The 22,210-nt window shown below is 53.6% G+C and overlaps 9 protein-coding genes across 9 annotated transcripts; 6 read left to right on the top strand and 3 right to left on the bottom strand.

Moving 5' to 3' along the window:
* VDAG_09036 (ATPase family AAA domain-containing protein) lies at window positions 1–1,476 on the bottom strand (the record flags this gene model as incomplete). Its single annotated transcript, XM_009656839.1, has 4 exons — window positions 1–620; window positions 676–1,048; window positions 1,111–1,396; window positions 1,450–1,476. The coding sequence occupies 4 exons, from the start codon at window positions 1,474–1,476 to the stop codon at window positions 77–79; spliced, it is 1,230 nt and encodes a 409-aa protein (XP_009655134.1). The 3' UTR covers window positions 1–76.
* A 466-nt stretch (window positions 1,477–1,942) lies between these two features.
* Window positions 1,943–3,896, top strand: VDAG_09035 (uncharacterized protein). The gene is made up of 4 exons (XM_009656838.1): window positions 1,943–2,063; window positions 2,116–2,994; window positions 3,045–3,437; window positions 3,498–3,896. The coding sequence occupies exons 1-4, from the start codon at window positions 2,051–2,053 to the stop codon at window positions 3,710–3,712; spliced, it is 1,500 nt and encodes a 499-aa protein (XP_009655133.1). The 5' UTR covers window positions 1,943–2,050; the 3' UTR covers window positions 3,713–3,896.
* Window positions 3,897–4,487: 591 nt separating this feature from the next.
* On the top strand, window positions 4,488–7,673 carry VDAG_09034 (GPI ethanolamine phosphate transferase; the record flags this gene model as incomplete). Its single annotated transcript, XM_009656837.1, has 5 exons — window positions 4,488–4,665; window positions 4,721–6,276; window positions 6,329–6,516; window positions 6,575–6,722; window positions 6,780–7,673. 5 exons carry the CDS (start codon window positions 4,488–4,490, stop codon window positions 7,671–7,673), a joined length of 2,964 nt encoding a protein of 987 aa, XP_009655132.1.
* Window positions 7,674–9,754: 2,081 nt separating this feature from the next.
* VDAG_09033 (cutinase transcription factor 1 alpha) lies at window positions 9,755–13,344 on the top strand (the record flags this gene model as incomplete). Its single annotated transcript, XM_009656836.1, has 3 exons — window positions 9,755–9,904; window positions 10,370–12,999; window positions 13,054–13,344. 3 exons carry the CDS (start codon window positions 9,755–9,757, stop codon window positions 13,124–13,126), a joined length of 2,853 nt encoding a protein of 950 aa, XP_009655131.1. The 3' UTR covers window positions 13,127–13,344.
* A 250-nt stretch (window positions 13,345–13,594) lies between these two features.
* VDAG_09032 (uncharacterized protein) lies at window positions 13,595–15,541 on the bottom strand (the record flags this gene model as incomplete). Its single annotated transcript, XM_009656835.1, has 1 exon — window positions 13,595–15,541. One exon carries the CDS (start codon window positions 15,539–15,541, stop codon window positions 13,595–13,597), a length of 1,947 nt encoding a protein of 648 aa, XP_009655130.1.
* Window positions 15,542–16,449: 908 nt separating this feature from the next.
* On the top strand, window positions 16,450–17,425 carry VDAG_09031 (uncharacterized protein; the record flags this gene model as incomplete). The annotated part of the gene is made up of 3 exons (XM_009656834.1): window positions 16,450–16,692; window positions 16,838–16,910; window positions 16,962–17,425. 3 exons carry the CDS (start codon window positions 16,450–16,452, stop codon window positions 17,423–17,425), a joined length of 780 nt encoding a protein of 259 aa, XP_009655129.1.
* Window positions 17,426–17,739: 314 nt separating this feature from the next.
* On the bottom strand, window positions 17,740–18,098 carry VDAG_09030 (uncharacterized protein; the record flags this gene model as incomplete). Its single annotated transcript, XM_009656833.1, has 3 exons — window positions 17,740–17,872; window positions 17,937–18,020; window positions 18,088–18,098. 3 exons carry the CDS (start codon window positions 18,096–18,098, stop codon window positions 17,740–17,742), a joined length of 228 nt encoding a protein of 75 aa, XP_009655128.1.
* Window positions 18,099–18,692: 594 nt separating this feature from the next.
* VDAG_09029 (acetylglutamate synthase) lies at window positions 18,693–21,111 on the top strand. Its single transcript, XM_009656832.1, has 3 exons — window positions 18,693–18,967; window positions 19,025–19,174; window positions 19,227–21,111. The coding sequence occupies exons 1-3, from the start codon at window positions 18,917–18,919 to the stop codon at window positions 21,003–21,005; spliced, it is 1,980 nt and encodes a 659-aa protein (XP_009655127.1). The 5' UTR covers window positions 18,693–18,916; the 3' UTR covers window positions 21,006–21,111.
* A 370-nt stretch (window positions 21,112–21,481) lies between these two features.
* VDAG_09028 (uncharacterized protein) lies at window positions 21,482–22,179 on the top strand (the record flags this gene model as incomplete). The annotated part of the gene is made up of 5 exons (XM_009656831.1): window positions 21,482–21,513; window positions 21,602–21,683; window positions 21,760–21,842; window positions 21,918–21,984; window positions 22,042–22,179. 5 exons carry the CDS (start codon window positions 21,482–21,484, stop codon window positions 22,177–22,179), a joined length of 402 nt encoding a protein of 133 aa, XP_009655126.1.
* Window positions 22,180–22,210: the final 31 nt, after the last annotated feature.

The raw sequence follows: 22,210 nt of genomic DNA, 5'->3' as shown, positions 1-22,210 counted from the left end.
GTCCTTGCTTGTATTCTTGTTACACCGCCCCCTGTGACCACAAGTAGCGCAGTCACATCTTACCTAGACACTCCTCTCAACGATGCTTCTGTGTTTCCTCCTCTGAACCGTCCACATCTTCCACCATGTCCTCGTACTCTTGCGGCGATGGCCGCCAGGTATGCGTCTTTGCCGATTCCCTAGAGTGATTTTCCATGAGGATTTGACCCCCGCCGAGCCGTCCAAAGAAGTCTTCCGTGCGTACGCCTCGGAAATGCGCAGGGTTGACACTGGACGCTGCCCGACCACTGGCACGGTGCTCTCGCATATACTCCCGAACTGGTGCCATGGCAGCGTCCCGGCAGGCCTCTTTAATGTCGCTCCCAGACATACCGGCCGTGACATTGGCGAGGTAATCAATATCGAAATGCTCCGCGTCCCTCTTGGTGTCCCGCAGAATGAGCTGGAGGATCCTTTGCCGTTGTTCTTTGCCGGGCAACGGCACGGAGAACTTTTTCGGCATCCTCCGCAGAATGGCTTCATCTATGTCCTGCATACGATTGGTCGCGCCCAGCACTACAATCTGCGCCGGCGTGCCGGACGCATTGGCAGACGTGAGGCCGTCCCAGAGTGTCATGAACCTGCCAACAACGATAAGCAACTGCATCATTCACGCAAGAGTTGTGGAGGCCTTACTCAGCTTTGACCATGCCGCTCGCCTCGTGCTCTCCACTTCGTCGGGTGCCAAGAACAGCATCGATTTCATCAATAAAGATAATAGCCGGCTGCATCTTGCGTGCCAGGGAGAACACTGCTCGCACAATCTTGTTCGAATCTCCGTACCACTTCTCTGTCATGGTTGATATGTGCAGATTGATGAAAGAAGCGCCACTCTCACGGGCGACGGCCTTGGCCAGCATAGTCTTGCCGCATCCCGGGCTTCCGTAGAATAACACACCAGATGGCGCCGAAAGGAGAGGAGCGGCGTGAGCGTACAAGTGAGGCATGGTCAGAGGATAGATGACCGACTCTTTGACCTCCTCAATGATGTCTTCTAGGCCTCCAATGTCTAGGTACCGTTAGCCCAGACGTCCTCGTCTTGCGATGTGTGATGCGTATCTAGGTCCTCACCATTGAAGCCGACGGGTATGTCTTCAGGAGCTACCATCTCCAATGCAACCATATTCTCGTACTCGTTGAGCACAAGATCTTCAGGCCTAGGCCCTCGTCGCTGTGTTTCATTATCGCCGGGATTCTCTTCGACATCGTCGCCTCCATTGCGCTTTCCTTTCCTTAACCTCTCAAGATGCTCTTGCGCTCTTATTCTTGCTCTTTCATGTTTTTCTTTCTCAGGATCGGCCATAGTGGTTTCAAGTGATGATAGGAAGCTCCGACCTAGGTAAATGGCACCAGCCATCTTCGACGTGTCAGCAGAAACATTCGCGACGACAATCAGCCTCTCTAACTCACGGTGCCAAAGACGAGAAGAATGTCCATGGCGAAGTCGCCAAGACCCTTTCTTCGATCAGCCATTTCTACGTGTTCGATAGAAGGTCTTTAGTGTAGTTGGCCGATGTTGACACTTCTGGCGCAGCCTCAACGTCTGACAAAATGAGGCATTCGAATGCAAGAGAACAAGCAGTGGTGGGGAGGAGCTGGATAACGCTCAACTTTACTCAGCTCGATGCAACGAGGAAGCCGCGTGTTACACTGTTAGTACATGTATGTGACTGGCGAGTTGAATCAGTTCAAGATGCTTTCGTCACGAGAATTAACAATGGGGCGGAATCACATCCGCGATGCAGGCTCTCGAATTTGGTGGGGCTGTCACATGGCGGTATCAAAGCACGTCAAGGTCTATGCCATTTCTCATTGTACCTAAGCAGCTGATGCACCAAGCGGGGCCTTAACGCCTGGCGTGTTGACATGATTCCCGAAAAGGCAACTCCCGTCATCATGCGTTATCACAACAAATGACTGCTTGCGCTCTTCAATATTATTCCTTCGCTCCTCTTCTCACGATAGCAATTCGGTTCCCATCAAATTTGTCTTTTTTCAAATGCGCTAGTTCATGAATGCGCTAGGTACGGGCTCAACTCACTCCGCGAGCTCGATTCCTGATTCTAACAAACATAGCATCACGTCGCAACCCCTCCTTCTCAACTCGGGTGATGTCGCAAATGAAACGCCAGTCCAACATACTGGGTCTTCTGCGAGATTCTGATACTGATGAAATATCGGATTCTCTCATGAGCTTCGACTTGGTTCCCGCTGCCACTCAACCAAAAATGCCTACGCCCAAGAAGATGCGCGGGAGACCTGCAGCGAACAAGGTGACGAAGCCGGCGCAAGCTCCATCTGGTCGTACGAGTAAGAGGGCAACCGCAATCGCGGAAACTGCTGCGCGAGAAGCCTTGTTAGAGAAAAGCACAAACCATATCGCCCAGAGGACTACGAGAGGCAAATCCGCACAAGGAGACATATCCGTCCACGCTTCAGTGTGCGACACCACGATTACGGAGAACAAGCCTATGCTTGGTCGGCCAAGAGGTCGTCCCCCAAAGGTAAAGAATGCCTCCACCTTGAAAATGGATTCAAGCCTGGCAAAAGATCCGTTGGCGCTTGCGCGAGGCCCCATGGCCGTTATGGATGCGCCGCTTCCTCAGCTGGCAGAGATACCTGAGACGCAACATATGGCCACCATGGCTGTTGATGATGTTGGAAACAAAGCGGAGGAGAAGATCGAGAGCCCATTGATGGACCAGTCTCCCGAACAACCTCCACTGTCCCCGGCGCGATATTCCTTGAGGGCCCTCTCTTTGAGCCCTCGCAAGCAGTATCCCTCTTCTCCCAGTCGCGAGGCAAGCTCCGCACAACTGCGACGCTGCATAGGCGATCTCAACAACAAATGTGACAGTTTGGAGACCAAGTACCGCGATCTTCGGGAGCTTGCCGTCAAGGAAGCGGAGCGCAATTTCGATCGTCTACAAAAGCAGAGCGAGGAGCGCGCAAGAGGTGAGCATGGTCCCCTAATGGGCGCAAAATAATTGCTAACCTTGACCAAGTCGCTAGTGCTCTCATATCCAGTTTGCAAGCGGACCTTGAAATACAACGAGGGCTTGCGAGAGAGGGTCGGATTCATAAGACCCGCCTGGACCAGTCAGAGGAAAGAGTAGTAGAGTTGAGCGCCTCGCTGGCCGAAGCTCGGAAAGAAATCAAGAATCTGTCTGCAAAATTATCCGCAAGCAGGGCGGTTGATGCATCGACTGCCAGAGTTCCGGGCGGTGGCACAAAGGGCAACCACTCTTCAGCTGCGCTTGTCGTTGGTCCAGATCTTGTTCAAGCAGCACAAATGAAAGACGACCTTTATGCTGACTTGACGGGCCTCATTGTGAGGAACGTCCGACGCGAGCCGATCGAGGATGTCTTTGACTGTCTTCAGACTGGAAGGAACGGCAGTAAGCAATACCCTAGCAAGGCTTGTGGGATCATCAGCTGACATACTGTAACCGATGCAGCTCTTCATTTCAAGTTATGTGTCCAAAACGAGGTCGCCAGCGAAAGCTATGAGGAAGCACAATTCACGTACATGCCTCAACTTGACGAGAGCCGCGATCGAGAGCTTATCGATCTCCTTCCCGAGTTCCTGACGGATGAGATTACCTTTCCCCGCCCTCAAGCAGCAAAGTTCTACTCTCGAGTCTCTAAATCATTAATGGAACCTCCCGAGTAGGGTGCTGGCAGTCAAAATCGATAGAATAGTGAGGGAGGAATAGGGTGACTGGAAGAAGTTGGTTGACATCGGAGTCTGGTTGATACCCCTTAAGAATTATCTTTCTGTACCTTAGTCTACCACGTTGCGTGTGGTGCCTTTTATATGAATGAATATGGCCTTGGCCAAAGGCCATACCTTACGCAACCACGAGTCTGGGAGTGTCATCGATGACAGGCCCTCCGGGTGCAACCGTCGACAACATGCAACACCCTGATGGACAAGCAAATCGACCCCATGTCCTTCTTGGCCCAGCTCAAGACATTCAGCAACAGGAGAAAAGCGGTAGCGATGCTAACCGTTCGGCTGCGGCGTTTACTCGCGACAGACAACGTTGTTTCTGTTTGTCTAAAAATCGACGTGGTACCCATCTTGCCAACTTAATGGAAGTAGGTCATCGGGTGTGGCGGGCACTGAGGAGGGCCCCACTAATGTAATGGGTGCAGCGCGCCGTGTCACGTCCTGAGCTTGCCAGTAAGGTGTCCTAGCGCGCCATCGAGGCAGGCACCAAGTTTACCTACCTGGGAAAGCTGTTCTTGTTTCCGACATTTGTTAGCTATATTTCTCGCTCCTTCCCCAGACGGTCGCGCATATATCCAGTCATACACTCCTTCTCCCCTATTACACTGGTTCTGGCTTGGTCGACTAGTTTTTTGTCATTCATTGGTTATGGCTGCCTTCTGTGCGAGCTTCTGCATCTACCAATCCAACTAACAAGCCTCGTTTCCTGTTCGCCATGGCCGTCTTCTCCCGCGTTGGCTTTCTAGCCATCGCCGTGGTGTTCCACTTGGTGTACATATACTCCATCTTTGACATCTACTTTGTCAGTCCCGTCGTTTCTGGTATGCGACTCATTGGGGTCCGCCAAACGCCAGATGTGAAGGCACCCGCCGACCGATTGGTCCTCTTCGTTGGTTCGTTTAGGTTCGCTTGACCCAGAGGTCTGTCTCGCTGACTGTTTCGCCGCAGGAGATGGCTTACGTGCCGATAAAGCCTTCCAGTCCTTTCCAGATCCATATCCGAAGACAGACGACGATCTCGCCCCTCGCCCCCTCGCCCCCTTTCTACGCTCCCGCGTCTTGGAACATGGCAGTTTTGGAGTCTCGCATACCCGGGTACCTACCGAGTCCCGACCAGGCCATGTTGCTCTCATCGCCGGACTGTACGAGGATGTGTCGGCCGTCGCAACTGGCTGGAAGTTGAACCCCGTCAATTTCGATAGCGTCTTCAACCGAAGTCGGCATACCTGGAGCTGGGGCAGCCCCGACATCTTACCCATGTTTCAACAAGGCGCCGTACCTGGACGTGTTGACTCCTTCACGTACGGTCATGAGTTCGAAGACTTTTCGTCTGATGCCGTAGAGCTGGATCTTTGGGTGTTCGATCATGTCAAAGACTTTTTCAAGGAGGCACAAACAAACGAGACACTCAGTGCGGCTTTACGCCAGGACAAAGTCGTATTTTTCCTACACCTTCTCGGTATAGACACCTCGGGACATGGATATCGCCCATACTCGAAAGAGTATTTGAACAATATAAAGATTGTCGACAACGGCGTCAAGGAAATTACTGAATTGATCGAAGCCTTCTACGACGATGACAGAACGGCCTTCGTTTTTACCGCCGATCACGGCATGAGCGATTGGGGAAGCCATGGCGATGGTCACCCTGACAATACGCGGACGCCACTGATTACCTGGGGTTCGGGTATTGCGACACCGCGCTTGCACCCTGGAACGACAGCACCTGGCCATGATGAGTACTCATCAGACTGGAATATGGATCATGTCCAGCGTCATGATGTGTCGCAGGCCGATATCGCGGCGTTGATGGCTCACCTTATTGGCACCGAATTCCCGGTGAACTCGGTTGGCGAACTTCCTTTGCCCTACCTTTCCTCTGGTATCAAGGAGAAGGCACAAGCGTCTCTCATCAACGCGCGCGAGATTCTAGAGATGTACCGCGTTAAGGAGGAGCGCAAACGAACGCAGGAACTTCGCTACCGGCCGTTTGGTCCACTAAGTGGCGCAAACCAAGGCGTTGAACAGCGCGTGGTCGAAATCCAGAGCCTTATCGATGCAGGTCGAGACGAGGAAGCGATTGAAGAGTCTGCAGCCTTGATCAAAGTCGGTTTGGATGGACTGCGATACCTCCAGACCTACGACTGGCTCTTCCTACGAACCTTGATCACACTTGGGTACCTGGGCTGGATAGCATTCGCCCTCACAGGCGTGATCGATTTGCACGTGTTGAATGGCTCGGAGCCTCCATCGAGAACAGCCTTGGGAACGCTCACTAGCACGTCCTTGCTGGCCGTGCTTTATGCATCTTTTTTCATCTCCAGTTCTCCCTTCACTTATTACGCATACACCTTCTTTCCCGTTGTGTTCTGGGAAGAAGTTTATGCCCGTCGTCGTAGCCTTGACCGAGGCCGACATGTTCTGCTTGGGCACATAGCCACTGGTGGCGGCATTGCGTCGTTTCTACTCAATGCAGTGGTTTACATTGGCGTCATTGTGTCCCTGGTGAGTGGTACATCCATTCAAACGAGAGCCAAGATGTTAACGAGAGCACAAGGCCCTGGGCTACATTCACCGCGAGGTTCTGACCGCCCTATACGTGCTCGGCAGCCTTTGGCCTGCAACATACGGGATCGGCTTTCTACAGCGGCACACCCTGCTTTCCCTACTTTGGTTTGTGTCATGCCTGGTCATGAGTATTTTTACGCTGCTTCCTGCGAACAAGGTTGAGAACACAGCCTTTGTGTAAGTACATCGCGAAAGACTATATATTTCCCAGCGTTCGTTATTGATGATGACACAGTGTACTTGGAGGCCTTGCAATGGCAGCAATTGGCTTGGCATATCTCGGATTCGAAGATCGACTTCTTGCCGCACCCTCAACAAAGAACCAGACAACACAAGGGAGAACGACGAACCTACCGATAGCCAGGGCATTGACAGGGGTCCAGGTCGGTCTTGTTCTGTTGGCAGTAATTGTTACGCGCTCTAGTTCTCTCTCACTGCAGGCTCGGCAAGGCCTGCCGCTAGGCAACCAGATCATAGGTTGGATCGTCATGGGTATGTCGAGCTGGCCAGCGCCTAGAACCATTACTAATTCAGCGCCAGTGGTGTCGATGCTCATGCCGCTCGCTCACAGACTACAGCCTAACAACAACTACATTCATCGACTGATGGTAATGTTCCTGACATGCGCGCCGACCTTCGTCATCTTGACAATTTCGTACGAGGGATTGTTTTATGTAGCCTTCAGCACCCTCCTCGTCACGTGGGTCAGCCTTGAGCATCACGCACATGTTTCTGAGCGTCTTCGGCAGAGGGGCCTGCAGATGACGAAAGGCAGAGAGAGCAGCACATCTCCGTCGAAAGTTGAGGATTATCGACCACTCAGGCTTCCAGATGCCCGCGTGGCTCTCTTCTTCTTCGTCCTGTTACAGTCGGCATTCTTCAGCACGGGTAACGTAGCTTCCGTGTCGTCTTTCAGCCTGGAAAGTGTGAACCGGTTGATGCCGGTATTCGACCCCCTTTGGCAGGGCATCCTGCTTATTGTCAAATTAATGGTTCCTTTCGCGCTCATATCCGCCAACCTCGGCATTCTGAATGTGAGGTTGGGGGTGGCGCCATCAGCATTGTTCATGCTGGTCATGGGAATCAGCGACATTCTCACCCTCTACTTCTTCTGGGTTGTCAAAGACGAGGGGTCATGGCTAGAAATTGGCTCAACAATCAGCCATTTCGTCATCGCCAGTCTGTTGTGTGTGTTTGTAGCGCTACTGGAGGGTGTCAGTGGACGTTTCATCGCGGGCATTGAGGTGGATGGCCACGACCTAGCCGACGAGGCTTTCACAAGAAAGAAAGAGGTGGGCGCCAACGGTGAACAGATCACCAACAAACGCACATGATGAGCTAGCCACTAGGGTTTGATTGACCGGCGGGAGGATACACAGAACTAATCCCAATCCATCAGCCCATGCCAGCTAATGTCAGCTATACCAGGCACAGGAACGTACGGGGGATTTTAGCAGCATGATTGAGGAGTGATGAGAACGGATCTGATGTCAGAGCACATGCCAAATTCCTCCCCCCACACAATTACGTCGGCTGATGATACGGTGAGGCTTGGGAAAGTCCCACCGTTCTTGGCTGTGGACAGATTCGGTAGGCATGTGACAGGTTTTATGTACAGGACCAGGGTGCTCCTCAATCCTGAAAGGGTAATAGATGCGGGTGGCCGTAGTAGGATCCTCAATATTAGGGCTTGTAGGCACACAGGCGCCGGCTCGTTTGCATTTGGTCCGACTTATTTCAGGCACCTACCTGAGAGACATTACCGTGTGCCTGTGCGGCGGATATCCTGCTGCCTGGTATGGTCAGAGCCATGGCTGGCATTTGCACCTCCTCGCGAGGTGCCTTGGAAAGGCACAGTTTGTTGGGAAGTATTTATGCATTGACGTTCTGTATCGTTTGGTTTGCTTCCACATGAGCAGCATGTCGAAACTCGCTGAACCATAGGTTGATGAACCAGCCGGAAACTGAGACACAGAGCAGTATTACGACGCAAAGGCTTGGACGGATGCGGGTTAAGCACGCAGAGAACCGAGATGACTGAGGCTTGGGGAGTGAAGGCTCGAACTCGCGTGCATGTGATGGAGTGTACATTACACGTATGGCTCAGAATGTATACACACGTGCTGTTTCCAAATGTTTAACTCCGAATCACGGCTCAATCTTGAATTCTTGATGATTGATTTCGGGATACATGGTTTCACGACTGCGGACTACAAAGCAGTAAAACTACACAAGTCACTCGCGAGAGTCTCGACGAGGGCGAAAAGGGGGCTGGGGCAGGGTGTTGAATTGGCCATACATGCAGAATCCAAGTTTGAAGCTTGTGAAACCACAGGGACGCAAGGCAGACGCAGGATCTGAATTACATGTGTAGCCGTCTGTAGGCTCAGCCGAAGATTGACAATCGCAACGTAGGAATTCAACAGCTTTGCGCTGGTATCTAGTCGAGATGATGGGACATCAAGAGAACTTGTGCTGATTGATGTCTACCTGTTTATAGGTACCTACCTTAGGTTGTTAGGTAAGGTAGTTAGTTATAGGTACTTCGGACAGAACATAACGGTTTTGGACACTATGGCGCTTGAAGCTAGACACTGTTGTGTGCCTAGTACGGTCCCCAGGGGGCGGGCTCCTGCCTTAGCTAACGCACCTACTTACCTAGGTACCTACCCACTGGGCGCCCCCTTATTACTAACTTGGGCATCATGCAGAGAGGGGTGGGATGAAGTACCTGGGGTCTACAGGCAAAGCAACTACATAATAAGTACCTCCCCGCTTGGCATGGCCATGCACCCACCACCTGGTAATGGACAGAGGCCAAGCCTCTTCCCAGGAGGAGTGGGAGGACACCAGGCCACCCTTAAGCAGGCTGTGCAGATCGCCCACCCCCAGGCGCTGCCTCAGGCCAGGGCCCCTCCCTTGATGCCTACCTAGTCGGTATGCCCACCTTGTTGACCTCCGTACCTACTTTGCCTGAGGTACCTTACCTTACCTTACCCTACCTAGGTACATGGTACTTACCTATACACCCTGTCTACTACAGACACTTGGCATGGGAGGAGATACAGAGAAAGCCTGATCAACGAGTATTTGACCTTCACATCGACATAGGTAGACAAATCTCTGATCTCAAAGGGTAACCGATACCTGGGAATTTTCGTTGTACATTCTTGACCCCAAGGGTGTTCCGACACGACTGACGATTGGGTTGTAAGCGGTCTACGCCCCATACCGTCCACTGTATTGTCGCCCAGTGCGAGCGCATCGACCCCCCGCAGGCCGCCCGACCCATCCGTCCCATGTGAGAGTAAGAGGGCAAACAGGTCAGACGCGCAGCAGCTAAGAGAGAACCACACTGGAAGCGACACGGCGTGATCCCAGTGACCAACCTACAATACAATCCATGGACGTCGACATGTCCTCGTCGGACGCCCCGGCGGCGCACCCGCAACAGCAGCAACAGCATCAGAATCAAACAGAGCCACCGAGCTCCAACTCGCCTTCGCAATCAGAGACGTCCAACCAGCCGCCCAACAGTGCCGCGGCCATCAATGCCGCCGCGCAGGTGAGCTTTAGGAGGTTCGCATCCCACACCCCTCCCTCCTCCCCATCGCCGCCTGTGGAAGATGCTGTCACGGTCGCACATTTGTCCGGAACGAGGCGAATCCGCAATGTAAAGGCGACCGTTAGCTGACCATGATTGTTCTATGTGAAGGCAACGTGCTTCAAGAGCATGCGAGGTACGTGGAGTCTTTCGCATCCTTTCCCCGCCCTTGGTTGCGCGCGCGTGTTTGAGCCGAGGCATCTATCTCACAGGAAATTCGCACCCGCTCTCGTCAACGTCCTCCCAAAAGCGCGACCCCCGCCGATGGCCCTGGCCTTGACCACATGATTCTGAATGCTCCTGGTTGCGTTTTTGCTTTTCGATCCGTGTGCTGACAGATTTCGCGCCCAGACTTGTCATGCGAGAAAGGTATTGCATTTTCCCATTGGTGGCCTTCTCGCATTCTTGACTGATCTTTGACCGTAGGTTCGATGCGATGCCGCGAGCCTCGGTGTGCCATGCACCAACTGCGTGGCCTTCCAGATCGAGTGTCGCATCCCCAACCCCAAAAGGAAGAAGCCGCATAGTTCAGGCGGGAACAGAGACTCGGACAGCGAGAAGGGTGAAGTGACGCCTTCCGTCCCTCCTCCCACCACCCTGTCCGATGAGCCTTCACCAAGGCCCACTGCAAACACTGGCCCGACGACCTACGCGCCGCGTACTCCGACAGTTTACCATTCGACCGATGGCACTCCGCCCATATCATACACCGAGTCGCAGGCCAGGAAAGAGGAGGTTGACAATGGCACCTACGTGAACCTGGTTATGAAGCCCAAGTTCACCCGCGCCCCCATCACCGACGCGGGCCGCGTCGCCTACCTAGGCGAATCGTCCAATCTCGCCCTCCTCGTTCACGATCGGCAAGGCTCATCTGATGTTGTCCATTATCCCTTGCCCGAGAACGTGCGAGGCTCCCGAGCCAGGCTGACAGAACTCGACAATGTCGAGATCGATATCCTGCACCAGCGAGGTGCCTTTCTCTTGCCGCCACGAACCCTATGCGATGAGCTCATCGACTCGTATTTCAAATGGGTTCATCCCATTGTCCCCGTTATCAACCGCACCCGCTTCATGCGGCAGTACCGCGACCCGAAGAACCCGCCTTCCCTGCTGCTACTGCAAGCGGTCTTGCTGGCCGGCTCGCGTGTATGCACGAATCCACAGCTGATGGACGCCAACGGCTCGACCACGCCTGCTGCTCTTACGTTCTACAAAAGGTCGAAAGCCCTGTATGATGCCAATTATGAAGATGACAGGGTTACCATTGTGCAGTCATTGCTGCTGATGGGTTGGTACTGGGAGGGGCCAGAAGACGTGACCAAAAATGTCTTTTACTGGAGCCGTGTTGCCACTATTGTCGCTCAAGGATCCGGCATGCATCGCAGCGTCGAGCAGTCCCAGCTAAGTCGTTCAGACAAGAGGCTGTGGAAGCGCATTTGGTGGACACTGTTCACTCGTGACCGCTCTGTTGCCGTGGCGTTGGGGCGCCCTGTCCATATCAATCTGGACGATTCGGATGTGGAGATGTTGACCGAGGACGACTTTATCGAGGACGAAGCCGATCGCTCAAGTGAATACCCTCCGGATCCAATTCACGTGCAGTTTTTCATGCAATACGTCAAGCTATGCGAGATTATGGGCCTGGTTCTCTCTCAGCAGTACTCGGTGGCTTCAAAGGGACGGCAACGCAACGCCATCGACCTCACTCATAGCGACATGGCCTTGGCAGATTGGCTTCAAAACTGCCCGAAGCTTGTGTACTGGGAGGTTGCGCGACATCACTTTTGGTCGGCTCTTTTGCACTCGAACTACTACACAACCCTATGCCTCCTTCACAGAGCTCACATGCCACCCAACGGCGTGGCTACTCGGTTTCCCGACGACTCGCCATATCCGTCCCGGAACATTGCCTTCCAAGCAGCCGCGATGATTACTTCCATTACCGAGAACCTGGCAGCTCATAAGGAGTTGCGCTACTGTCCAGCATTTGTGGTCTACAGCCTTTTCTCGGCGCTCATCATGCATGTTTATCAGATGCGCTCGCCGGTTCCGTCCATCCAACAGGTGACACAAGACAGACTCCGCACGTGCATGCAGGCCCTCAAGGAAGTATCACGCGTCTGGCTCGTGGGGAAGATGGTCTACACACTTTTCGAGTCAATTATTGGGAACAAAGTACTCGAGGAGCGTCTCCAGAAAGCAGCAGGGAAAAGACATCGCAAAGCGCACTCAACGCTGGCCCAGCTAGAGCAGCACCAGCAGCAACAGCACCAGCACCAGCACCAGCAACAGCAGCAACAGCAACAGCAACAGCAGTCACAACGGACAAACTCCGACATGTCTAAACGGAAGTACGATGACATGGCAATCGATTTCAGTGTCAACACTCCAACGCCTCAGGAATCGTATGAGCGGTCGCGGCCACAAACACCCAGTCTCATGTCGAAGAATGAAGGACAGAGCAACAATGCGGCGATGGCGCCACCGATGGCCTCACCTGGCCACAGGCAAAATCCTGACACATTCATGGGCGGGACCTCATCACGGCCTCATACAAGGCCTGCAACACCCTTCAACCCATCTTTCTCGGTTCCCGCCACGCCACCAGATCTGTATCTGGTGACACGCAACTCGCCCAACATCTCTCAGTCGCTGTGGGAAAACTTCCAGCCTGACCAACTGTTTCCTGATAGTGCTGGAATGCCAGCAATGCCACAAATGTCACCTCCTCAGAACCACCAAGGCGTCGATCCCAATATCATGGCTCAATTTGGCAACACTCATGCGCAACAGGGGAACATGCCGCATCAAGGACAGTCAGCTCAGGGAGCCTTTGCTCCATCGCGTTCATCGAACGAACCAGGGCTGGCTGGAAGCCCACTTCAGGCGCAGAACATGGTGCATTCCAACATGACTTCTTTTCCACAAGGACCTGGTAACCTATGGCAGCCAAACTTTGAGAGTCTCGTGCCGGATGGACAAAGCCCTAGCGACAGCTGGAGTACAGGCTCTGCCCAAGGCCAGGCAGTACCGAACACCCTGAATGTCGAAGATTGGTAAGCTGCTCGTCTTCTTCCCCTAGATACGCAAACTGACTAGTGGCCCTTTAGGTTCCAATTCTTTGGCATCAATAACGGCGATCTGGCATCGTTGAACATTGATCTCAACCAAAATCAAACATAGGTGTGATGCACACCGTCTTGCCTTCGTCACCGGCTATTTATGAAGTGCAGAGATGCCATGTTCGTCATGCGAAGCAGCTGTCATTGCATTGGAACGGAAGGGTATGTATGGTCTTGTAGGGTTTGCACGGCATGCTGCACAAATGGCATGAGGGAAGAGAAGAGCGGGTTACCTGAACATTGCTTACAAGTTACTCAAAAAAATGTGTAAGGTGTCCAGCAGCTCCCAAATGCTCCTGACATTCGCGTAGTGATATGTACCAGGTGTTGCGAAAGCCTTGTTGTGACTCAACAAACGAAGAATTATGGACTATCCAAAACCAACTTAATCATGCTGCGCTCAACGCTTCAATGCTAAATAATGAACATACACCTTGGGCGCGGTCTAACGCCTGACCTTTCGATTGGTCCCCAACTGTAGTTGCGTTTCCTTCCCAATGCAGGGCCAAACCGTGCCTCAATCTACATCCTAACCTTTGTACGCGTGAGCAACGCGCCCCCTGACTGTGCCGCCAAGCGCTAGACTTGTCGCCTCCTCTGAGCTGACCGCCTCAGAGCCTACCAGGTCCCCTGTGCTAAGGCCTGGCTCACCTGGGCCGAGTAACCTGCCATCCTCGCTAGTAGCATCCGCCAACTCTATGAGGTCCAGATCGTCAAGCTGCCGGTCCCCTCGTGGCCTTCCCGCCCCAGGCGTGCTCGCGCTCGGACGCCTCGTAAACGCACCACGAAGCCAGGTCTCAACTTGTGCGGCAGCGCGGTCAAGTCCTGACCCCTGCTTTGATGCTGTCGTCAGGTCCTGGCCTTCGTCAAAAGGGCTCTCGACAATGACCGAAGAGTCGTACTGCTCCTGCTGCTTCCCGAATCCGATACGTGCCGTCTCGGAGCCCATGACGGATATGGACGGAAGATGCTCGTCAATAGCGATGGCAGGTATATGCTTCTTGGCCCAGGAGTTGAAGTAGTCCTTCTCCGGACCTGGCGCGCGTGCGTTTTTGCCCATGGAGCCAACACCGCCAGGTCGGCGCATCCACGACGGACGACTGTCGGTGCCGGTGCTGCCACCGCGGCTTCTGGTTGAGGTCGACGTCGAGCGGCCGGGCGTTGTTGACAGGACGGGTCGGTTACTGAGTGTACTCAGCCTTCTTGAAGACAATGTACTGTCACATCCGGGGCTGTCCTCGTATGACTCCATGACTGCTGAAGCGTCGAGAGACTGCCTCGGCGTTGTCATTGTGGAAGTTGTATGCAGGCTTTTCTTGCGCCGCGGAGGGAAGTATCCAATGGTTTTTCGGGACACTCTAGCGATCTCAACGGGTTGAGGAAACGAATCCAGAGATACCCACCGGACGTGAGTCCACAATGGCTCGCTCGGGTCTTCAGATTTGGCCAAGTCGACTGGCGTTTGGGTCTTCGGTAGACTAAAAAAGTCAACTTGCTGGTGCGCCTCCTCTGAGGACATGTTGCCGCGCGTATGGCTACTGCCTGCCACCTCGGCGCCAATTTTCGCGTCAGGGGTAGGAGCCAAGAAGTCTACGCCCTGGTGGAGGCGCGATGGCGGTTCGGAAGGCCTTCCCCTGATCTCGCAAGCGTCCACTGGCAGGGCCAGCCACCGGCGCATCTGTACGTCCCTCGACCACAGTCCATTCGTCCTCCTCAATGCATCCTCACGGCACCGGTAGCGGAGGACAATTCCGGCATATGTGTCGCTTGGCTGCACATGGTGAATATACACCAGCTGGTCCATCGGCGGTTCCTCTTGGTGCGTCTCTGCCCCAAATTCGTCCGAAGTCCTCCTCTTGTACTTCCCAGCGACATCCAAGCCGCCGTTCACTCCTTCATGACTTTCCAGTATCGCGGCAGTTCTCACAACCTTCAGTGCTGCCTGTCTTTGCGCCAGTGATCCGGCGGCGATGTCCTGAGCACTTGGCCGCGCATCCGACAGAGGCTGCGGTCCCCAAGTGTTGGAGAGTTGCCTGCTTCTGCCAGTGTATCCCTTTTGATTCGGTCCCTGTCTGCCGTTGGACTGAGGGACCCCAGTTTCGCCTGTGATCAGTGACGAGGCGAAGCCCTGGAGCGACGTCCAGCTCTGCGTCAGGGAGCTTTCTAACAAGCCAAGGGCATTATTGTTGCGGGCCTTCTGTCCTCTGTTGTCTGGCGGGTTGCTGGTAGACCGATGGTCACTGTTGATGCCAGAGCGGCTGAAGGGCAGCGGGCTCGGGTTGCGACTCGACAGGGTGTTGAAGGACGAGAAGAGCGACGAGGAGCTCTTGGCAGTAGACAAAACGCCGTCCCCATCATCGTCAGTGCTGATCAGGCGCCTGTTTCGAGGACGCACAGCGGTCGTGTCAGCATCGTGACCAGCTGGTAGGAGAGCTGATGAGCCGAGGCGCGACGGCGCCCGGCGAGGTTCTGCCATGGTTCGACGCTGCAGACAATGACGTTCGCGTCCGGGACGTCGGAAAACGAGTCAAGATTCAACAAGCGTGCTGAAGCATTGGCCACATCTGTTGCTGCATCGGAGTGGGCGTCGTTGACGATGGCTCCGGGGGCGCCTTGGGGTTGGTTCGTTATCGTAGCGAGGGAGGGACGTTGGCCAAGCGGATTGCCAGGTCAGATAGGAAGCGTTGAGGGAGCTGTGTTGAGCGAAAGACTGGTGTTTGATAGCAGATAATCTGTAGACCCGCCAGTGGCATTCGTTTCGTAGTCGAAAGATGGGCCGTTGGGGTCTGCTTCTCGCCTGAGGAATCGTAGGATGAATGGCGTTCGTGATTGAGCTGGGAGACGACGTAACCTCTCAGGAGGTATCGGCCACGAAAGGCATAGGCCCAAAGGAGCTAGCTGCCTGTGTACACAGCCCGTACTGTCTGAAGTTGACAGCTTTCCCCACCCCCTCTGTTTGACCCGCAAAACACGAATGTGATGTGTTCTTCGGCACTCTGTCATGCTATGCACTCAGGCCTGCAGTTATCTAGGTAGTCGTTGATGAAGCTCATGATTCTTCAAGGATAGCCCTGGGACGTGGCTTTTTGAAATCGGAGCCCTCGACGACTGCTTCTCACAAAGACATACAGACGCGCTCAAAAGAAAACCAGTTGGAGTATGTCTTGTGGACACGGCTTTGTTGCACAAGCATCGCTTTGACCACTTTATTCAGTCTGGAAAGACGCTGCCATTTCCCATCGCCATCTATCTAATCTCACTCGAAGGGAGGCTGGTGACTTGGGAGGGACATCGTCCAACAAGAATACCCAACGAACACAACCTCCACCAGGAGCTACCGAATGTGGTCGCAGTCTCTACACACACCATACGGTCGCTTACGCCATGCCCATCTGCATTGAGTGCAGACACCCAGTCCCGACGCTGTGGACGCAGTACTCTGGTGCTGGAGACAAGTCCAGTGGGCATAATATCCGGTTGACGGTGTGCAAGAACTGTGGTCGGTTCTGCGACAAATATGTAGAGCATGACTTTGTCGTCCTCTTTATCGATCTCGTCTTGATCAAACCGCAGGTCTACCGTCATCTTTTACACAACACTCTCATGAAGGAGGATGACAGCTTCGATGTATGTGAATCCGACTCGACGATTTCTCAAATACGGAACCCATCTAACCCTCAGTCTCTTGGTCCCTCAGTCCTCCATCTCTCGCTTGGCAATTCTTCTCCTGCTTTTTGACGTGTACCTGACATGGGCACGTGTTGAGAAACAGACGGATCCGAAGACAAGTAATGAGCTGAGTAGCCTAGCTCAACAGTCAATTGTCTACCAATACATGTTCTTTCGTACGTCATAATCCTGCCCTCTCCGCGAATCACCTGCTAACAGGAGCGCAGTCGTCCTCTGCGCGCTCTCTACATTGGCATTCCACATGAGCATCCGTTTCCTCACGTCGTCGCCGTTGTCGCCACTGGTTGTCCTCGGCACGATCCGCCGTTATCCACGGCCCAACTCAGTGTCTACGGCCCTTCTTGTGTCGTCTTCAACCAAACTTTTCCCGATCCTGATGGTCATATGGCGTTATGACGTTCCCGCAGCTGCGCGATCGCTTGGATGGGCTGTGGTGGCAAATAACATTGAGGCCTTAAGAATACTGCTTGACTGTGGATATATCGTCGCTGCAGTGTTAGCCGCGGTCGGTGCTGTTGCCCGCTGGGCCGTAGGCCGCGCCGTGCTCTGGCTTGGGGGCCTGCATGGCATTGACTCGGTTGGCGAGACGAATATAGCAGACGACGGCAAGGCCCTGTGGGCGCTCCTCGTGCATTTGAGGAACTGGGCTGGCCAGCTCGTCAGTGGATAGGGTAACCGCCAGCGTGCCTAGGCTGCAGCGAAGAATACAAGCTCCTATTGACCTATTTATCTACTAGGCTATGCCATCGAACCCCTCGAGCAATATTTTATAGTGCCATAGAAAGCCTCGTGCTCTCCACGTTCTCGGTCTGAATACGGCGAATTAAATAGTCGAGGGTCTTGCAATCTTCGTCTCATTCACCCGCATTTGAGCGAGCTGCTAGCCATCGAAACCTTAACGCCGTTGAAGTGTGCATCGATAATCGTACAGTGGCGGCACCTCCTCCGCCCCCGCCAGAGCTGCCCCTTAGGTGACTCGCCGCCTCAGTGCTCCAGGAACTCCCCCCTCAGGTCGCTTCGTCGAGGCTCGATCAGTGGATGTAGCTGCGCCAGAAATGTAATGGCCCACATGAGGTAGCAGCTCACGAAGGCGAGGATGAGGGAGGATCGCCAGATGCTGCAGATGTGCTTCGTCAGTGATCGGGTCTGCCATGACGACCAGGCGCGAACTTGACACCTACATCTGATTCTCGCCCTTCGGGGAGAGAAACCATGCAATCGCGCTGAGAGCAGCCACGACCACGAACCCGACTATGATGCTGTAGCTGTATAACCCGTTCGAATCAGTACGACAGCTACTTTCTGGAGCGAGGGTTTCGGAAACACGATTACCCTTGAGCCATCTTGGTTGATGGTTTCGGAATGCTTTAGGTAGTGGTGGTAGGTCGTTCAGCTGGACACGTCGCGTGGAGTGCTGCAGGTCAATTGCGTCGTTGCGAAATCGCGGTTGTCGAGTGCAGCTTGTCGAGCTCGCCTGCTAGCCCGCCTTCCTACCTCTGAATCAAGGCGACATGCCCAGTGGATAAGGCAGCAGTGGGCCTGTGAAATGGGTGACCCTGTTAGTAGCATATGGGGGCGTCAGGCCTTGTGCATAAGTGTCTCAGAACCTGCGTAAAGGTCATCCAGGACAGCCCGAAGGTTCCTACTCTACTACTCATATAGAGCAAGCCTTGACAAGATGCGTGCGACCAACAGCAGCGGCCAATTCCCTTATGTGTTTTCAGCTGCTCAATCCCAACCTTCGACCGAGTCTACCTCTCGATCTATCTGTATGGCGAATGCCTTGTACGTAGCATGACCCATACCGATGTTCTGAGGCGCTAAGCACCAATGCGTCGGTGCGCCATAACGCAGGCCGCTTATCAGATCGTCCGTGGCATGGTCTTCACGGGCAAAGCAGGGAGCTGACTCACCGTTCTTTGCTCCGTTGCAACCTCGGCAGCTCTGTTGATTTGAGTGAGAGTTTTGATTTGAATGCGAAAGTTGCTGTTTGTCTGTTCCACCGTGTCTCTTTCCAATTACACGAAACTGCCTTAGGGCGGACGAAGGACGGACGAAGACCTTTTCAACCTAAAGAGTGCGCTCATCCCACACCGGCACATTTCTACCAGAAGCTGGGCAGTGGCTTTCTGGTATAACCCGCGATGCTCTATCAAGCACCATGGCCCTCAAACACCTTCGCCCAGACAAGGGAGGCCGGAAAGGCTCACATGTGAGGAATTCTTGTTCCCCGTGCATGTGTACACGTTTCTGACCGCTGCACCTGCAGTTATTGCTTGGGTTGTGGTTCAATTCTACGCCTTGGCATGGGAGGTGTCAGCTGCAAGATTGGCATATCTCTCTGCATAGGTGCATCTCGACAAACAGCAACAACCTGGGCCCCAAGAACGAAGAGAAGCGAAGGGCAGAGGATCGGCAGGTTAGTCTTCACCTTTGCTCTGGTTCAGGTATCTCTTCTGATCATCGTACAGGACATTGTTGTGTCTGTGCTGCAAGCATCAGCAACCAGGCGAGATGCACAGGGTTATCTGAGAAAGTACGCCCCTCTGACCAAGACTCAGGATGCGGAACCCGGGGATCAGCGCTCGAGGTCATTACCGCCGTCTGGATGGGCCACAAAGTCGCCCGTACGGTCCATCAGTGACGCGCCTCAGTTCATACAAGGGAACCGGCCTAATTCGACTAGCTCATTCGACGAGCCTTTCAACCTCGCCATCGTCAAACTGCGCTTGCCACAATTACTTGACAGCGATGCTTTGCATGGCATCTCAAAAACGCTTTCGCAGCTTCGCAAGCTTGGACTTGTCAGTGTCATCGTCCTTGATGGTGGAGCAGACAGCTCCAGAAGTCTATATAGACAACAGGCCCACAGACTCCAGCAGGCACTAGACGTCTTTGGGCCTCCAGGAGCAAAAGTTGCAGATCAATCTTTCTCTCCAAAGTCGACCCATGACCACAGCTTCATGCCCTCTAGCGTCGTGGTTCAATTCCCACAGGTGCTCATCAGGGCATTGCAGAACGAGGAGGTGGTAATAATACCTCCGGTGATGGTATCTCGAGATTTGGGGACAACAGATGCCGTTGACGCAGACGATGCGATCATCGCACTCACCAAATACTTTGCTGGTTTCCAGTTCATCGATCAACATGACTTGGAGCCACAGTCTGGACCTTCTTCTGGTGCGGCTGCACGAATTGCTTCTATCGAAAGAATCATCGTCCTCGACCCTCTGGGCGGCACTCCAATCGAGGGGCCGTCCGGTCCCTGCCACAGGTTCATCAATCTCGAACAAGAGTTTGAACCCATCATGAAAACGCTCAAAACAAGCGACATGCCAGGAGCATCATACCCGGATCAGATATCAAGTTCAAATGCGATTCACGCAAAGAACCTCAATCTGTCCAAACGCTTGTTGACCATGCTTCCCTCTACGTCGAGTGTGCTCATCAGCACCCCATCGTTGGCTGCTACTAAGACCGTCGAATCGCTCCCCACGGTCACGACTCGAAACCGACTGAATCCTCTCATACACAATCTCTTGACCGACAAGCCAGTCTTCTCATCCTCCCTGCCGCTCGAACGCGTGCGGACTGAAAAGAGCCCAGGCAAAGGCTACAGCGAGGCGCATGTCGCGACAGTGGTTAAGCGCGGAATGCCGCTTACCATCTTTCCTGACCCAACGAAGGAACTCTGGCTTCCTCCAAAGCCAGGTGCATCTCGTCTCAGACTTACGGACAAATGCATTGATTTGCCTCGCTTGCAACACCTGATCGAGGATTCATTTGGTCGCAAGCTTGACCTGCAGCACTATCTGAACCGGGTCAATGATAATCTCGCCGGAATCATCATTGCTGGAGAGTATGAAGGCGGGGCCATATTGACGTGGGAGAAACCAGCTGGCTTGGATAACAAGACTGCGTACGAGACTGGACGTTTTGTGCCTTACCTGGATAAGTTCGCTGTCCTGAGAAGTCGGCAGGGCAGTGGAGGCGTGGCAGATGTCGTTTTCAACGCCATGGTCAGAGGCTGTTTCCCTGATGGTGTTTGCTGGCGAAGCAGGAAAGACAATCCGGTCAATAAGTGGTACTTTGAACGATCATTGGGTACATGCAAGCTCAATGAATCGAATTGGACGATGTTCTGGACAACTTCGCAGTTGTCCTTGGGAGATCCAAAGCTTCAGGACTACCAAGATGTTTGCTACCGAGTCGAGCCATCATGGGAAGATAAGCAGCGCGCTGCTGACTGACGAGATATGTAATTTGAAGAGGATTAGAAGTATTGCTATATAATACAGCGGCAATAAGACAGCTAGAAAAGAATGCTATGAGTAGCTGATTGCCACTGTCTGTATCAATTTGGCGACTTGGTGACCCTAGCCACCACATCGTGTCGCTGTCGAGCTTGTTGAGCCTGTGGAGACCGTGAACATGTAACCCCTGCCAAGGCAGAAGGCGCTCACATTAGCGCAATCACGTGCAGGTATTCGGGGTGCAGCGCACGTGCCTTGCATCCCTGGACTGCGTAGTTCCCCTTGGAGAGCTTGTGATGATACTGTCCTACCTTACCTTAGGCAACCTTCTATTGCTGAATTACCAACTGCCAACAATCACCTCATATCACGACCGACAAATCACTCTGTCTCGCAACGGATCGAGCTCTTCCGATAAATAGCCATCGCAAATCCGCTCATAAGCCCGAAATACGCGCTTGAGATACTTCAAGATGGACTTCAGCAACTTCGGGAAGAATATCACGTAAGTCCAGCTTCACTCGTATATCCAGTTCGTTCCCGGCTGGACTGGTCGACTCCACGATCCGTGATTTGACCGGACCCATTCATAGTTCCTTCGGGGCTTCGATCACCCCATTCGCCTCTCGCACCTTCCAATACACGAAGGAGCAGCTTGGCCAGGCTGAAGATAAGGTATGGATCGTTGCGCATCACCTCAATGCAAGTTCCGTAGAGTGCGCGCTGACATCTAGGGTCCCCTCCTCTGCAGACCCAACTCCCGCCTGATTATATCGACTTGGAGAAGCGCGTCGATGCCTTGAAGATTGTGCATCAGAAGATGCTAGCCGTGACGTAGGTTCTACAACGCTCCAAATACCGAATAAACCCCCCCCCCCCCCCCCCCCACAAACACACTGGATCGCCGAGCGCAAAGATCTCAGAGCCCGAGGAACCCTTGCAGTGGCTTACGACTATCCCCCCTGACGGCGGAACAGTACGCGCATCTCGCTGGCGCGTCAATCGGGTATATCGATACTGACTGATTCCTCAGCTAGCTCCCTTAGAGATCAAGATCGGTGCGGCTCTCCCACCCTATGAAAACTTGCAGTGCAAGGACTTTACGCAGGTGATTGCGGACCCCTACGCGTCTCTCCGTGGAGCGTTAATCGGGTATATCGATAGTGACTGAGTGGATACTCGTTTGACGAGCTGGAGAAAAA

This window comes from Verticillium dahliae, genomic scaffold (assembly GCF_000150675.1).
Source record: "Verticillium dahliae VdLs.17 supercont1.24 genomic scaffold, whole genome shotgun sequence".
NCBI classification, from domain to species: domain Eukaryota; kingdom Fungi; phylum Ascomycota; class Sordariomycetes; order Glomerellales; family Plectosphaerellaceae; genus Verticillium; species Verticillium dahliae.
The sequence above is the reverse complement of the archived record's forward strand: the minus strand, read 5'-3'. Positions and strand labels throughout refer to the sequence as shown.

Excerpts from the sequence above, each read along its gene's own strand:
- VDAG_09035 (XM_009656838.1), top strand. Across the intron at positions 2,995-3,044 it reads GAGCGAGGAGCGCGCAAGAG|TCGCTAGTGCTCTCATATCC; the intron begins GTGAGCATGGTC and ends ACCTTGACCAAG. Across the intron at positions 3,438-3,497 it reads TCAGACTGGAAGGAACGGCA|CTCTTCATTTCAAGTTATGT; the intron begins GTAAGCAATACC and ends TAACCGATGCAG.
- VDAG_09029 (XM_009656832.1), top strand. The coding sequence starts at position 18,917 with ATGGCCCTCAAACACCTTCGCCCAGACAAGGGAGGCCGGAAAGGCTCA. Across the intron at positions 18,968-19,024 it reads GAGGCCGGAAAGGCTCACAT|TTATTGCTTGGGTTGTGGTT; the intron begins GTGAGGAATTCT and ends CTGCACCTGCAG. Across the intron at positions 19,175-19,226 it reads GAAGGGCAGAGGATCGGCAG|GACATTGTTGTGTCTGTGCT; the intron begins GTTAGTCTTCAC and ends ATCATCGTACAG.